The sequence below is a fragment of the Astyanax mexicanus genome, chromosome 5 (genome assembly GCF_023375975.1).
Source record: "Astyanax mexicanus isolate ESR-SI-001 chromosome 5, AstMex3_surface, whole genome shotgun sequence".
Classification (NCBI taxonomy): Eukaryota; Metazoa; Chordata; class Actinopteri; order Characiformes; family Acestrorhamphidae; genus Astyanax; species Astyanax mexicanus.
This window is the reverse complement of record NC_064412.1, coordinates 25,903,267-25,915,256: the sequence shown is the minus strand read 5'-3', so window position 1 is coordinate 25,915,256 and position 11,990 is coordinate 25,903,267. Positions and strand designations below refer to the sequence as shown.

At 38.2% G+C, this 11,990-nt stretch overlaps 2 protein-coding genes across 2 annotated transcripts; one reads left to right on the top strand and one right to left on the bottom strand.

Moving 5' to 3' along the window:
* Nucleotides 1-5,824: 5,824 nt before the first annotated feature.
* On the bottom strand, nucleotides 5,825-7,939 carry cep20 (centrosomal protein 20). Its single transcript, XM_007257176.4, has 4 exons — nucleotides 7,820-7,939; nucleotides 7,276-7,473; nucleotides 6,486-6,570; nucleotides 5,825-6,197 (listed from the first exon to the last, which is right to left on the bottom strand). Exons 1-4 carry the CDS (start codon nucleotides 7,908-7,910, stop codon nucleotides 6,068-6,070), a joined length of 504 nt encoding a protein of 167 aa, XP_007257238.3. The 5' UTR covers nucleotides 7,911-7,939; the 3' UTR covers nucleotides 5,825-6,067.
* Nucleotides 7,940-8,370: 431 nt separating this feature from the next.
* On the top strand, nucleotides 8,371-11,946 carry ube2g2 (ubiquitin-conjugating enzyme E2G 2 (UBC7 homolog, yeast)). The gene is made up of 6 exons (XM_007257177.4): nucleotides 8,371-8,514; nucleotides 9,040-9,075; nucleotides 9,166-9,211; nucleotides 10,303-10,421; nucleotides 10,876-11,016; nucleotides 11,368-11,946. The coding sequence occupies exons 1-6, from the start codon at nucleotides 8,472-8,474 to the stop codon at nucleotides 11,478-11,480; spliced, it is 498 nt and encodes a 165-aa protein (XP_007257239.1). The 5' UTR covers nucleotides 8,371-8,471; the 3' UTR covers nucleotides 11,481-11,946.
* Nucleotides 11,947-11,990: the final 44 nt, after the last annotated feature.

Here is an 11,990-nt window from a genome sequence, read left to right as displayed (position 1 = left end):
CGGCAGCTCCCATTTAAACCACCTGCCTGCAGGGGGCGGAGCTGAGAGAGAAAGAGAGAGAGAGAGAGAGAGAGAGAGAGAGAGCAGCTCTCTGAAGAGTGAATAATGATTATGAGTGAAACTCTTACAGACCAGAAACCCTTCAGACCTGCAGGCAGTTTAACTCTGCAGGAATGCTAACGCTAGCCTGGATAACTCCACAACACAGCTGCTCAGCTTAGAAACTTCTGGGTCTGAGAATACTTAATAAGATTCAACAACTTTGAGCAAAAGTTAGCCCTAGTTAGGCTTATGAGATTGCAGTCAGCATCTTATTAACAAGATTCACATTATACCTCTCTGTTCCACCAGTCAATGGAGCAGTCATTATAGTCTGGTAGTGGAGAATTAAGATGGAATAGAACATTTTAATGGGAACAAGCCAAATAAAAGCTTACGCTACATACTAGGACTAAGAAAGGTCAGTTTGCTCATTCATGTTTTGGAGCAGTCCTTGTGTTGAACAATATTACTATCTTCAGAGATGGCTTCAGTCCATCATACTGTTCTGATTCAGAACCTCTGAGGGAAGAGAGAAGACTTGACTATTTCCTACTATTTACTGCAACATACTGATCTGAATAGTTCTGCAGGACCTGCTGGGGTTCCTCTGTAAGATCAGCAACTTGGGTAATGTCTCATCTTTAAAAGAGCATGGTCTGAATGAGTTTTGATTCAGTCCCACAAGGCTGCCATCTTGCCAAAAAAAGATCATATCACAGCAAATCAGGGCAGTAGGGGGGGAAAGGCGGAGCTTGAATGACCAAGCAGTATGGGGGCAGATTTAATTAGCATTTTATCGCATATTCATTTATTTATTTATTTTTTTACATTCTTAAAAAGTTTAAATGTCCAAAGATGTGTCTAATCTATTATAAAAAAAGTCATAAAATGAATAAAAAAAGGTTTGATGCTAAACTTATTTTAATAAGAAACAATCATATTGACATTACATGTTTATATTGGTTTATACAAACTCTAAATCTAAATCTAAATTATTTTTTTGTAAAAAAAAAAATGTTTTATCATGTTTTATAATATTTTAAATCTCTTTTTTTGTTTCTGTTGATGCTGGGCCACAGAGGAGTGACTGTATAAAGCTCCTCCAGCAGTATGGCTTTCAGTCAGAATTCATTTTAATGATTTTCATTTAAGACTAATTATTTACAACTAAAATTACATTGATTTGATAGGAAGCTGTTGGAGCTCAGTGTGTCCCAAAATGGCCAAATGACTTCTTATCAAAGAAGGAATCCCACATATGTGTTTATGTGTATAAATGTGTGTGTGTAGGGAGATTCCCATCGTAACACTGCAGTGAAGTCTCTGAGAGCCTTTTTGGGTGCCCTGTAGTTACACACGTCACATTCCAGCCTGTTCCCACTGCCCCTACACTCCCTCCCACCCCCCTACGCTTTCCAATGGAACTTCCTATAAAAGGAGAACCGCCTGTTGTGTAGAAATAAATCATGTTTGGGATGTCTGATATTTCCATGTCCAAGGTTTGGAGGTTTAAACCTGCTGCTCTAGAAAAGTAGCGAGTGGAGTAATATGCTTGCAGTGGTTTAGATGCAACACTGGTGTATCTAATCCACTCATCCCAGTACAGCACACACACCACTTCCATGTTAGTGTCACTGCAGTGTTGAGAATAATCCAAAATAGTACCTGTGTTGTGATGGTCATGTGAAGCCCTGACCACTGCAGACCAGGGTGAATAGGAGATAAAAAAATATGCAAAGAAACAGAAAACTTTACTGTCCTCATTATAAAACAACAAGGTGCTCCTATATGATCGGTGAAGCTGATAAGATGGACAGAGAGGGTAGAAACAAAAAGGTGCTTATAATATTGTTAATTTACTGTATATATGTTTTAACTTGCTCTATGTGTGCAACATTGTTGTATATTTTTAATAGAGGATTACGTCAAAGACTAGTTAAACAAGTTAAAATGAGTGATAAAATTTGTCTTTATCAGGTAATGAATCTGATAGCTTCTCCTCCCTACAAATATAAGGAACATTAGGATAGACACCATACTGTACAAGTGTAAGAACATAATAATTACAATTAAAAACATTTAAGTAATAAACAACAGCAGCATGTTCACAGTACCAGTTAAATGTTGGATATTTTTTTCCTACATAGTAAATGAATGGTGAAGTCATCCAGACTAAGAATGAAGACATAAGGAATCATGTAGTACACAAACATACTTTGTGAAGCATGTGTGGTGCTGTTCACTTGGGGTTTCTAAAGCTGGGAACTCTAATAAACTTATCCTTTGCAACAGAGATAACTCTTGGTCTTCCTTTCCTGTGGTGGTCCTGATGAGAGAGGTCCAGTTTTATCATAATGTTTGGATGGTCTTTGCAACTGCACTTGAGGATAATTTCAAAGTTCTTGAGATTTTTACGTTTTAAGTTGATCTTGCCATAAAATTTAAACATTACTCAAATAGGGCCACTCTACCTCTTCACAACACCACTGTTGGTCTCAAACGCATTAAGAGGGTAAGATATTAATATAAAAAAGTCATGTTGTGTAAAGCTGTCATCTAAGAATGAGGTGCCCACTTTGAAGAATTTAAAATATAAAACATTCTGTTTTGTTTAGCACTTTCTTACTTATTAAATAATGTAATACATTTAATAAATCTTTACAGGTTGGATGACTTTAGTATCAATCTCCAATTCCTCTAAAAATATTAAAATAATGAAATGTATGCATATATGCACACACTTATGCTGGTGTGCTATAAAATATTGCTAAATATTGGAAGACTAAACTGCTGTAGGCTGAGTAGACCAGATTACACTGCTGTAGGCTGAATAGACAAGACCTGTTATAGGCTAAATAGACAAGAGTTAACTGCTATAAGATGAATAGACGAGAGTAAACTGCTGTAGACTAAAAAGACAAGAGTTAACTGCTATAAGCTGAATAGACAAGAGTAAACTGCTGTAGACTAAAAAGACAAGAGTTAACTGCTATAAGCTGAATAGACAAGACTAAACTACTGTAGAGTGAATAGACAAGACTAAACTGCTATAAGCTAAGTAGACAAGACTAAACTGCTATAAGCTAAGTAGACAAGACTAAACTGCTGTAGGCCGAGTAGACAAGACCTGCTGTAGGTTAAATAGACAATAGTTAACTGCTATAAGATGAAAAGACGAGAGTAAACTGCTGTATTTTGTGGGTGCAGTTGATGGCCCTTGCCTGCATGTTTCCAAAGTAATGTTTTACTGTTTTCCTAGAAAGTGTTCGGTGGCCTGGTGGATTAAAAGAATGAAAGGAGAGTAAGAGTAGAGTAGTAAGGGAGAAAGAGAGAGAGAGAGAGAGAGAGGAAGATGTACTGTTGGACGTGTGGTGTGCCATATAAGGTCAGTGGGGTCCGGCTGGAATCCCGTCTGCATTCTGTGTTTAAAGGAAAGACCAAGTGACTAAATATGGTTCAGCTTCTGCAGCACTAATGGCATTGTTACAACTAACAGGACCGCGCAGAAACATATCTGTGCTATGTTTACAAACCTGCAATACACACACACACACACACACTAACTGCGCTCAGCCAGAACCAAGACCAATTAAGGGAAGTGGATGACAGCACCTGGTCAATCCTTAGAAGAAAACTGGGCCTGCCTGTAATGGATGTCACATTGTACAACAACTAATTACCGCAAGTTTTATTAGTGTTCATGTCTTCACTGACACTGATGAACATACACCACTTTCACTATTCCCTCTCTTTCAGTCATGCTACAGTGCTAATTACCGCAGCACTAATACTAGGCTGTGTCCAAAACTGAGCGGCTTTTTCAATGCCTCACTGTCTCACAAGTCAGGGCAGTGATGTAAATAAATCACAGCTGTGATTCCTGACATTATTCTGGTGTTCAGTTTATGAGACCAGTTAGCAGATAGCTGTGTTAGCAATTAAAATGAAATATATTTTCGGAACCTACCTGTCTCTGATTTCAGAATATGTAAGCAGTGTTTGCCATGTACACTGCCTGACCAAAAAAAAAAGTCGGCACTTGGATTTAAGTAAGCAAATGATCTGGCGGTGCTGCAGTTGATCAAGTATAGGTTTAGCAACAGTATGTGCTGAAAGAATGATGTCAGCTGACTACCTGAATATACTGAATATAGACCAGGTTATTCCATCAGTATATTTCAAGATGACAATGTCAGGATTTATCGGGCTGGAATTGTGAAAAAGTGGTTCAGGGAGCATGAGATCATCATTTTCACACATGGATTGTTCACCATAGAGTCCAGACCTTAACCCCATTGAGAATCTTTGGGATGTGCTGGAGAAGGCTTTGCGCAGTGGTCAAACTCTACCATCTTTAATGGTGTAAACTAAATGCAACGCTGGATTGAAACAGTTCAGAAGCTTATCAAAACAATGCCACAGCGAATGAGTGCCGCAATCAAAGCTAATGGCGGTCAAAATATTAGAGTGTGTGACCTTTTTTTTGGTGGCGACTGTTTTTGACCAGGCAATGTAATAGGATCTATTTTCAGCAGTTTGGGCATTTTTACACAGTTAACAGGGAAGCTTATTTCTGGTCAGTGTTAGGGGGGTTCAGGTTAGCACATACTACAGGAGGTTGTGGTTTTGCTTTCGTTTTTATTCTTTTCATGTTTTTAATGACACACAGGAGCTAGTTGAGTGATAATGACCCCTTTAGGTGGAGAATATTAAGCTTAGTGTAAAAGAAAATAAATAGATTGAAATGTCAAAAGACATTTACATTTACATTACATTTTTAACAGTAACCTGTAGCCTATAACAACTTACAGTACATTTTCAAGTAACTCTCCTAAACCTGCTAACTGATTTTTACTGAGCACAAGCAAAGGCACAAATAACAAATAAAGTATCAATTTCAGATAATTGTATATTATATACTGTATGATTTGCAGGCGTAAGGGAGCAGTCATCTGTATGCTGGAGAATCCTGCTAGTTGCTGAGGGGTGGCACATCTACCAAGGTATTGCCAGCTCAATAAATGATTATGAATGCCGTGTTCTCATTTACTATTAACATTTTGTTCAAGAAAATGCAAGGCAAGATTAGTAAACTTTGATTCATAATTGATATGGTGCCTTCCTGCCTCAGAATCATTTTAAAGTTTAAAGCATTTCTAAACTGACAGAAACAGCCAGTATCTGAATAGTTCCTTACTCCCTGTTTTGCATTGCATTGTGCTTTGTAACCACACTCAGAAAATGACAGGATTAAGTACATATTTCGCATATATGAGTATTTCCCCGCTTTAACACTTATATATACCTACTTCATAATCAAATACTAGTGAGTGTATATATATATATATATATGTGTGTGTGTTCAATTTCAATTTAAAGGGGGATAATTAAATGACATTATTTACATTAAATTAGTAAGATAATACATTTGCACAGATTTAAGCTTGTTTGGGAGATGTTGTAGAACAGTTGATTCCTACTTCCACTCAATGATCATGATCCGCTGGTGTATTAGAGCAGGTTAGAGGTCGAATGTCAGTACAGGACTAATTTCAGTACTAAATAAAACAAAAGAACAGAATGTTCCCAACAGGATTAAAACAGCTCCTGTAGAGGACTCATTTGGAACGTGGATCAAAACTTTCCAGGCAGTAAATTAAAATAAAAAATGAATTATGATCAATTCATGTGGATTTGTGTAAATCATTTGAACAGCCAAAATCTTTCAGCTGTGTGCTCCCCCGGTGGTCAGCACATGAATTACAGACAGTCGGAGACAATATTACTGTGCAACAAAGAAGGTTTAATACGAGAAAATATAAAACAGCATTAAAACAGACAATGCATGAGAATTAATATTAATATTTTACACTAATAAACATCTCATTACCTGCACACACTCTTAAATTGCCTGTTACACACAACATTTAACTTGTACTCAAGGCAAAAACACATTAAAATGAGCTGTTTGGGCACTTTAACATGTAAACAGTAATTGAATAATCTGATCTGATCCCTTGAGAGCTTATAAACTCTCTCCGTCACCCTTATTGGCTTGTTGGGGGTGTTGTTGGGGGTTCGGAGGGTTCCTCAGGAAAAGTTTTCCGCTGTCTGCACTGCTGAGGAAGTGTGAGAGCAGGCTATATAGCAGAGGACTGAAAAACAAACAGAAACACAGTCATATAAAGAAGTTCTGAAGAAGCTGAAGGAGTTAAACTGCATCAGTCTAAAGGTATGACTGAACTGCACAGAAGCTGGAATATTACAGCTGTTTTACACCCAGAAATGAGCGGTAAAAAAGTGATGGATTTAAAAACCTGATTCTCCTGCAAAGGCTCTGGCAAAATGATTCCCAGAACATTTTACTAAATTTAATATGAAAACTGTGGAGAGCTCTGTAGTAAGGGGACAGGTGCATTGTGTAAATGAGTGTGAATACTTACACTGCTGCAGCACTCGGCTCTTCTACAACATTCAGCTCACTTGCCAAGAACCGCCGGTCCAGAGGAACCTCAGGCTGACCTGACTCTGAAACACACTCAACACTTTTAGTACTTTAAAATGTTTTTTAATGTTGACACTATGAGTGATGAAACTGCAGACCTGAGGCTGTGAGATCTGATCATGTTATCTACTGATTTTAATTACTGCACTGGGGTAGTTTCTCAGATATATTACAACAATAAATACTCAGTTAAAGGAACAATATGTGCTAAATATATAGAAGTGTAAAAAGGCCCCAGACAGATGCCTGGTTAAGGATGCCGATCAGAGTGCAAAACAAGTACAAAAACATCTGCAATGGCAAATTAGGTTTCTATTTGTTGCTAAAGTTAGTCAATATAATTCGGTCATGCGGTTGCTACTGATGTATTAAACATCTAAGGCCTGTCTGGTCCTCCACTGTGACTAAATGCAGTTACCATTTACACTTTACCTGTCTCAAATTCTCACTGCCTTGATAACCCATCTGCAGCAGCACACTGTGTTTGCCTGCTAATGTGTTCCATACCTGGCAACTTGAGGTGTGGAAATAGGACTGGGAAATGGGCAGAGGAAGTAAGAATCTTCATAATTTCCCAAATCCTTTCGAAAATAAAGTACCACATAACCTTGCTTGTAACATGTGTTGTGATGCAAAGACCATGACGTGAAATTACTGTTTTATCACCCAGCCTTTATTATTAACCAAACGAGAAATAAAATTGAGTACAGCACCCCTCCTCAGCTCACCAGCGATTAGAACAGATGCCGTGTATCGGTACTTATTGAACTCCAGGTATTCACGGATCAGTTCATTAATCAGCAAGTTCTCATGGGTCAAGGGGGGTCGCTCCTCACTCTGGTCATCCAGTGCCCGAAAGACTTCAGATCGGATCCGGGCCTTCAGCTGCCCCAAAACACCCCGCGCCTCCAGTGCCTCCCGCAGAGCTGCAACAGAAACACATGACAGAACATAATTAAACAAAGCTCAACAAACACGCTTAAATGTCAAAACAGAAGTTTGTGTGTATTCGTACTTTCAATTCCACCTTAAACGGCGCCGTAGCTCTAATCTGGCGCCAGAGACGTTCCTACTGTTACAGCTACCAAATTTAAGGTGGAACGGAACATTCAACTCCAGTTTGGTGTTTTGTTTCCTAGTAGCCAAGCTGCTGCTGTCCTTCAGATACCGAAGTGCAAATGCTCGATCTTAAAATACATCTGTGCAATACATTACACTATCTAATTAATCGTTAATAGCCTGATTATTCACCCAGATTTAAACAAAACTTACCGGACTTTAACTCCGCCACTGTTGCCATGGAGGCAGCGCTGTTGTTACTGCTCTGCCCGACAGAACGCGCTACAGGCGGCGCTGCGACCATCGATATCGTTCTATTAAATTACATAATAAAAGTCTTACATTAAATAATGCATTAAAAATAACATAAAATGATGCATAAAACGGCTAGTAATCATGTTATCGTAGTGTTAAAGATCATAACAGCGAGCTGTGACTGATTCTAGACACTGACTAATGGTTATCTTATGAAATTTAAAGGTGACTTTAAACAGTTAACCGGTGTTTATTATATGAATTGAATGATCTTAATGTATGTGTTTTTATCTATTTATATTTTTTGCAACCTACATGCATGCTGAAATCAACTTTAGCGCTCTGGATAAACTAAGACAATACATTGTCTGTGTTTAATTAATAAATAATATTTCTGCAAAAAAAAAATATGATTGCAAGCAGGTGAGATTTGAGTGAGATGAGCACAAAATGTAAAGCAAGATACGCTCTGGGGCTTTTATTTTGTACTCTTTGTCAGTCAGACTGCGCAGATGTCGGTGGTGCTCTGTGATGGGGTGGCGCCCCCTGTGAGTGAGCGCTGGTACTGCAGATGTGAGTGGACTGGGCTGCACACAGAGAACGGGCCGTGATGGCAGGAACTGCTCTAAAAAGATTAATGGCTGAATATAAACGTAAGGAAACACGTTATTGATTCCCGGTAGAGAGTTAAATAAGCGCGGCCTGTTGCGGTTTTATCAGGGAGCTAGCAGCGACTAGCCGCTGAGCCATTAGCTGGCAGTGCTACTCCCCCAGTTACTAACTAGCTTTAGCAGGGTTAGCTAACGCCAGCTTGAGCTGATTATTATTATTGTTAAACTGACCCGAGTTAATGTTTAATATTAGAAATAAATATTTCCGGACGTTTAATAAGACCTTAAATGAAGCGTAAACTAAGCTGAAACACGTTTTAGTGGAAACTGTTTTTATTTTATTGGCTAGCTGGCCATTGTTTATTATTATTCCAGCTAAATAGCAAACCTACATAGATAGGTTAAGTTAGGTAGCTAGTTATTAAAGCTATATATAATTTCATAATTTTCTTGTTGAAATGATCTTCTTGATATTATTGATAATGATATTAGATATTAGATGATGTGGGTTTGTCTCTGATTGTATATTTAAGTGTGTGTGTGTGTGTGTTCGTGTTCTTTCATCAGAGCTGACCCTGAATCCTCCAGAGGGAATCGTTGCAGGTAAACAGACACCTGCAGCTTTACATACATATAGGAACGGACAGAACCAGCAAACAGTAGCTGAAGTGTGTCTCTGTGTGTGTGTTGCAGGTCCTGTAAATGAGGAGAACTTCTTTGAATGGGAGGCGCTGATCATGTGAGTCTATTTTCTCATGCTGCTTTAGCTTGTTCAGTTGGGGGGCTGGCTCCACTGCAGATACTAAATATTGACTTGTTTGACATCATCTTTATTCATGGGCAGAAGGAGTGAAGTACATACACTATACTAATAAAGTCTGACTGTTCTGGAGACTAATGCATCGGCATGGCACATAAACAAATCTGTAATAGAGCTGCCTTCCCTCCCTTTTAGGTTTAATCGGGCTATGTTTATTGAGCTGCACCCTTATTTAGTCCACTCTGACTTTCTGAGTTCTGGACAATATGCTTTTTCTTGCCCCTGAACATATACAGATATTAACAAGAACGTTTTTTATGTGTTTTGATCTCATTTATCTACAATAATGTGCTGTTTGTAATTTAAAAATGCTTTCTAGGGTGGAGATTTTTTAAACCTTTTTGTCATTTAAAAGGGAAAATTAAACTTCATAAAATAAATGTGTCTGGCTAAATCACAAATGCTGCCTTGCTCCCTATATGTCTGTCACAATAACATTTTCTTGGGACGATATATTAACTAAACCCAAACATAACTGGGGTAAACAATACAATTGTCCATTGATCCTTCATAATCCTAACAATGTATAATTTGGGAATAAACTGTGTTTAAATTTTTCTTTGTGGTGTTTTGAGGTCTCTATCACCTTATGCAGCGTTAGCATGCTTATGCAAGCCTTTTTGTCTCAGAGTGAAAGAAAACGTTTAAAAAAAAAGTGACAATATAAAGTCTTTTAAAAAAAATATAAGGTATTTTATTTGCATGTGTTTGGTCAGAACATTAAGCTGTTTGACTTTTATGATTTTCCATAAGATATTATTTCCCCCTGCTCGGCTGCCCTGCTCATATGCATGTTTTGGAGTGGGTTTTTCGTTCGTGGAGAGATTTTATAAGTGATGTTTTTGTTTTTAAAAATATTCAGAAATGTGTTGACAAGGCCTAGAAGAAAGAGGAATCATCAGCTCTGTTTATCTTTTACTTTAGTGGTGTTGATAATGATGAGAGTAAGGTATATATCTGTAAAAATAAGTGCAAGCAGAGAGTTTATTATTATCATTTGTCTCTTTTAGGGGTCCTGAGGACACGTGTTTTGAAGGAGGTGTTTTCCCGGCTGTTCTTAGCTTTCCATCAGACTACCCTCTCAGTCCTCCCAAGATGAAATTCACCTGTGATATGTTCCACCCCAACAGTAAGTTTATCCCTCATTCTATTCTTTAACTGATTAGAAAAACATGCAGTGTTTTCGTGTTAATTGAAAGGTTATATAGACAGATGGTTAACTATTAAATACAACTTTTGTGTGTTTTGGGGAAGATTTTCCTGCAAAACATGGAGATCAGTATTATTTCTCAAAGCAAGACATGAAGTGGTCTAAATACACTATAAAATATTAAACAAAATTCATTCATATTAAGTCTTCATTTAAGGACTTGCCATAACATACAGAAAACATAAAGAGTTTCAAATAGTAAATACCACTTTATTGAGTGTTATTTACAGGTACCAGCAAGAGTTTACTGACACATGATTTGAATGAATACTTTAGGTCTGAAGATCCACCCAGCTTCTGATTAGAAGTTTGTTTTTAACAAGAACTGGATACCGTTCTCACTAAAACAATTTCTGTTTGATTGTGTGTGTAGTTTATCCAGATGGCCGAGTGTGTATCTCTATTCTGCATGCTCCGGGAGACGACCCAATGGGGTATGAAAGCAGCGCTGAGAGATGGAGTCCGGTACAGAGTGTTGAAAAAATCCTTCTGTCTGTGGTCAGCATGCTTGCAGGTATGCACACACACACTTAATTGACCTTTATTTGGGAACGATGTAAACAGTGTGAACAAATCTGTCCCTGAAACACCACGCACTTACTAATTGATTTGTTTTACAACATTGGGACGCTACCACTATGATTGCGAGAACACTAGTTTGAATCCCAGTAGTTTAGCTCCATTTACCCCCATTAATTGAGGGATTACTAGCAGGCTGCCTCTAGTGTTTCGCAGTCATTTTTTAATATAACTGGGGAGATGGGAAGTTGGCAGGCTCTCCATAATCCGACTCTGATTCTGGCTAACTGTGTGCTGACTAATGGAAGTGTTGGTAATGGTGCTATTCCTTTTTCTTACTTTTCAGAACCAAATGATGAGAGTGGAGCAAATGTGGATGCTTCCAAGATGTGGCGAGAGGACAGAGAGCAGTTCAACCGATTGGCCAAACAGATAGTCCGCAAATCCCTGGGCCTCTAATCTCTATCACACACACACACACACACACACACACACATATACACAAACACATACACAAACTTCTCCATAACCTCCTTCATCACACTGAGCACTTTATCTGTGTCTGTCCTCTCTCACTGATACTGATGGATGGATGGACAGATGGATGTTAAAGATAAATTACACCTCCTACATCAGTGGACTTTCTCTCAGTGCAGCATTTCTGCTCCTTTCTGGACTAAAGGATTGAAATGCTGTTTCTTGGTTTCCATTGAAACAGTGGATGTTGTCCAGTCTGCTGTCTGAATGCTGTGGTGCATGTTTCAGTGCTTCATATTAAAATGATTAAATCTATATTCTTATGACAAGCAGAAGGAAACGGGATATGAAACGGTGAGAGATTTATTTGACAAGATTTGAAGTGATTGTTTGAGTTCCTCTGCAGTGGAGGAGAGATACGACAATAAAGTTAACTGTGATTCGTAAACATCTCGAGTCCCTGATTTCAGACTGTCTCTTACATTGTAGTAG

Coding starts and splice junctions, on each gene's coding strand:
- ube2g2 (XM_007257177.4), top strand. CDS start 8,472: ATGGCAGGAACTGCTCTAAAAAGATTAATGGCTGAATATAAAC. Junction 8,515..9,039: donor ATTAATGGCTGAATATAAAC/GTAAGGAAACAC, acceptor TTCTTTCATCAG/AGCTGACCCTGAATCCTCCA. Junction 10,422..10,875: donor TGATATGTTCCACCCCAACA/GTAAGTTTATCC, acceptor TTGTGTGTGTAG/TTTATCCAGATGGCCGAGTG.
- cep20 (XM_007257176.4), bottom strand. CDS start 7,910: ATGGTCGCAGCGCCGCCTGTAGCGCGTTCTGTCGGGCAGAGCAGTAAC. Junction 6,571..7,275: donor GGCATCTGTTCTAATCGCTG/GTGAGCTGAGGA, acceptor AGTGTGTTTCAG/AGTCAGGTCAGCCTGAGGTT. Junction 6,198..6,485: donor GAGCCGAGTGCTGCAGCAGT/GTAAGTATTCAC, acceptor TTTGTTTTTCAG/TCCTCTGCTATATAGCCTGC.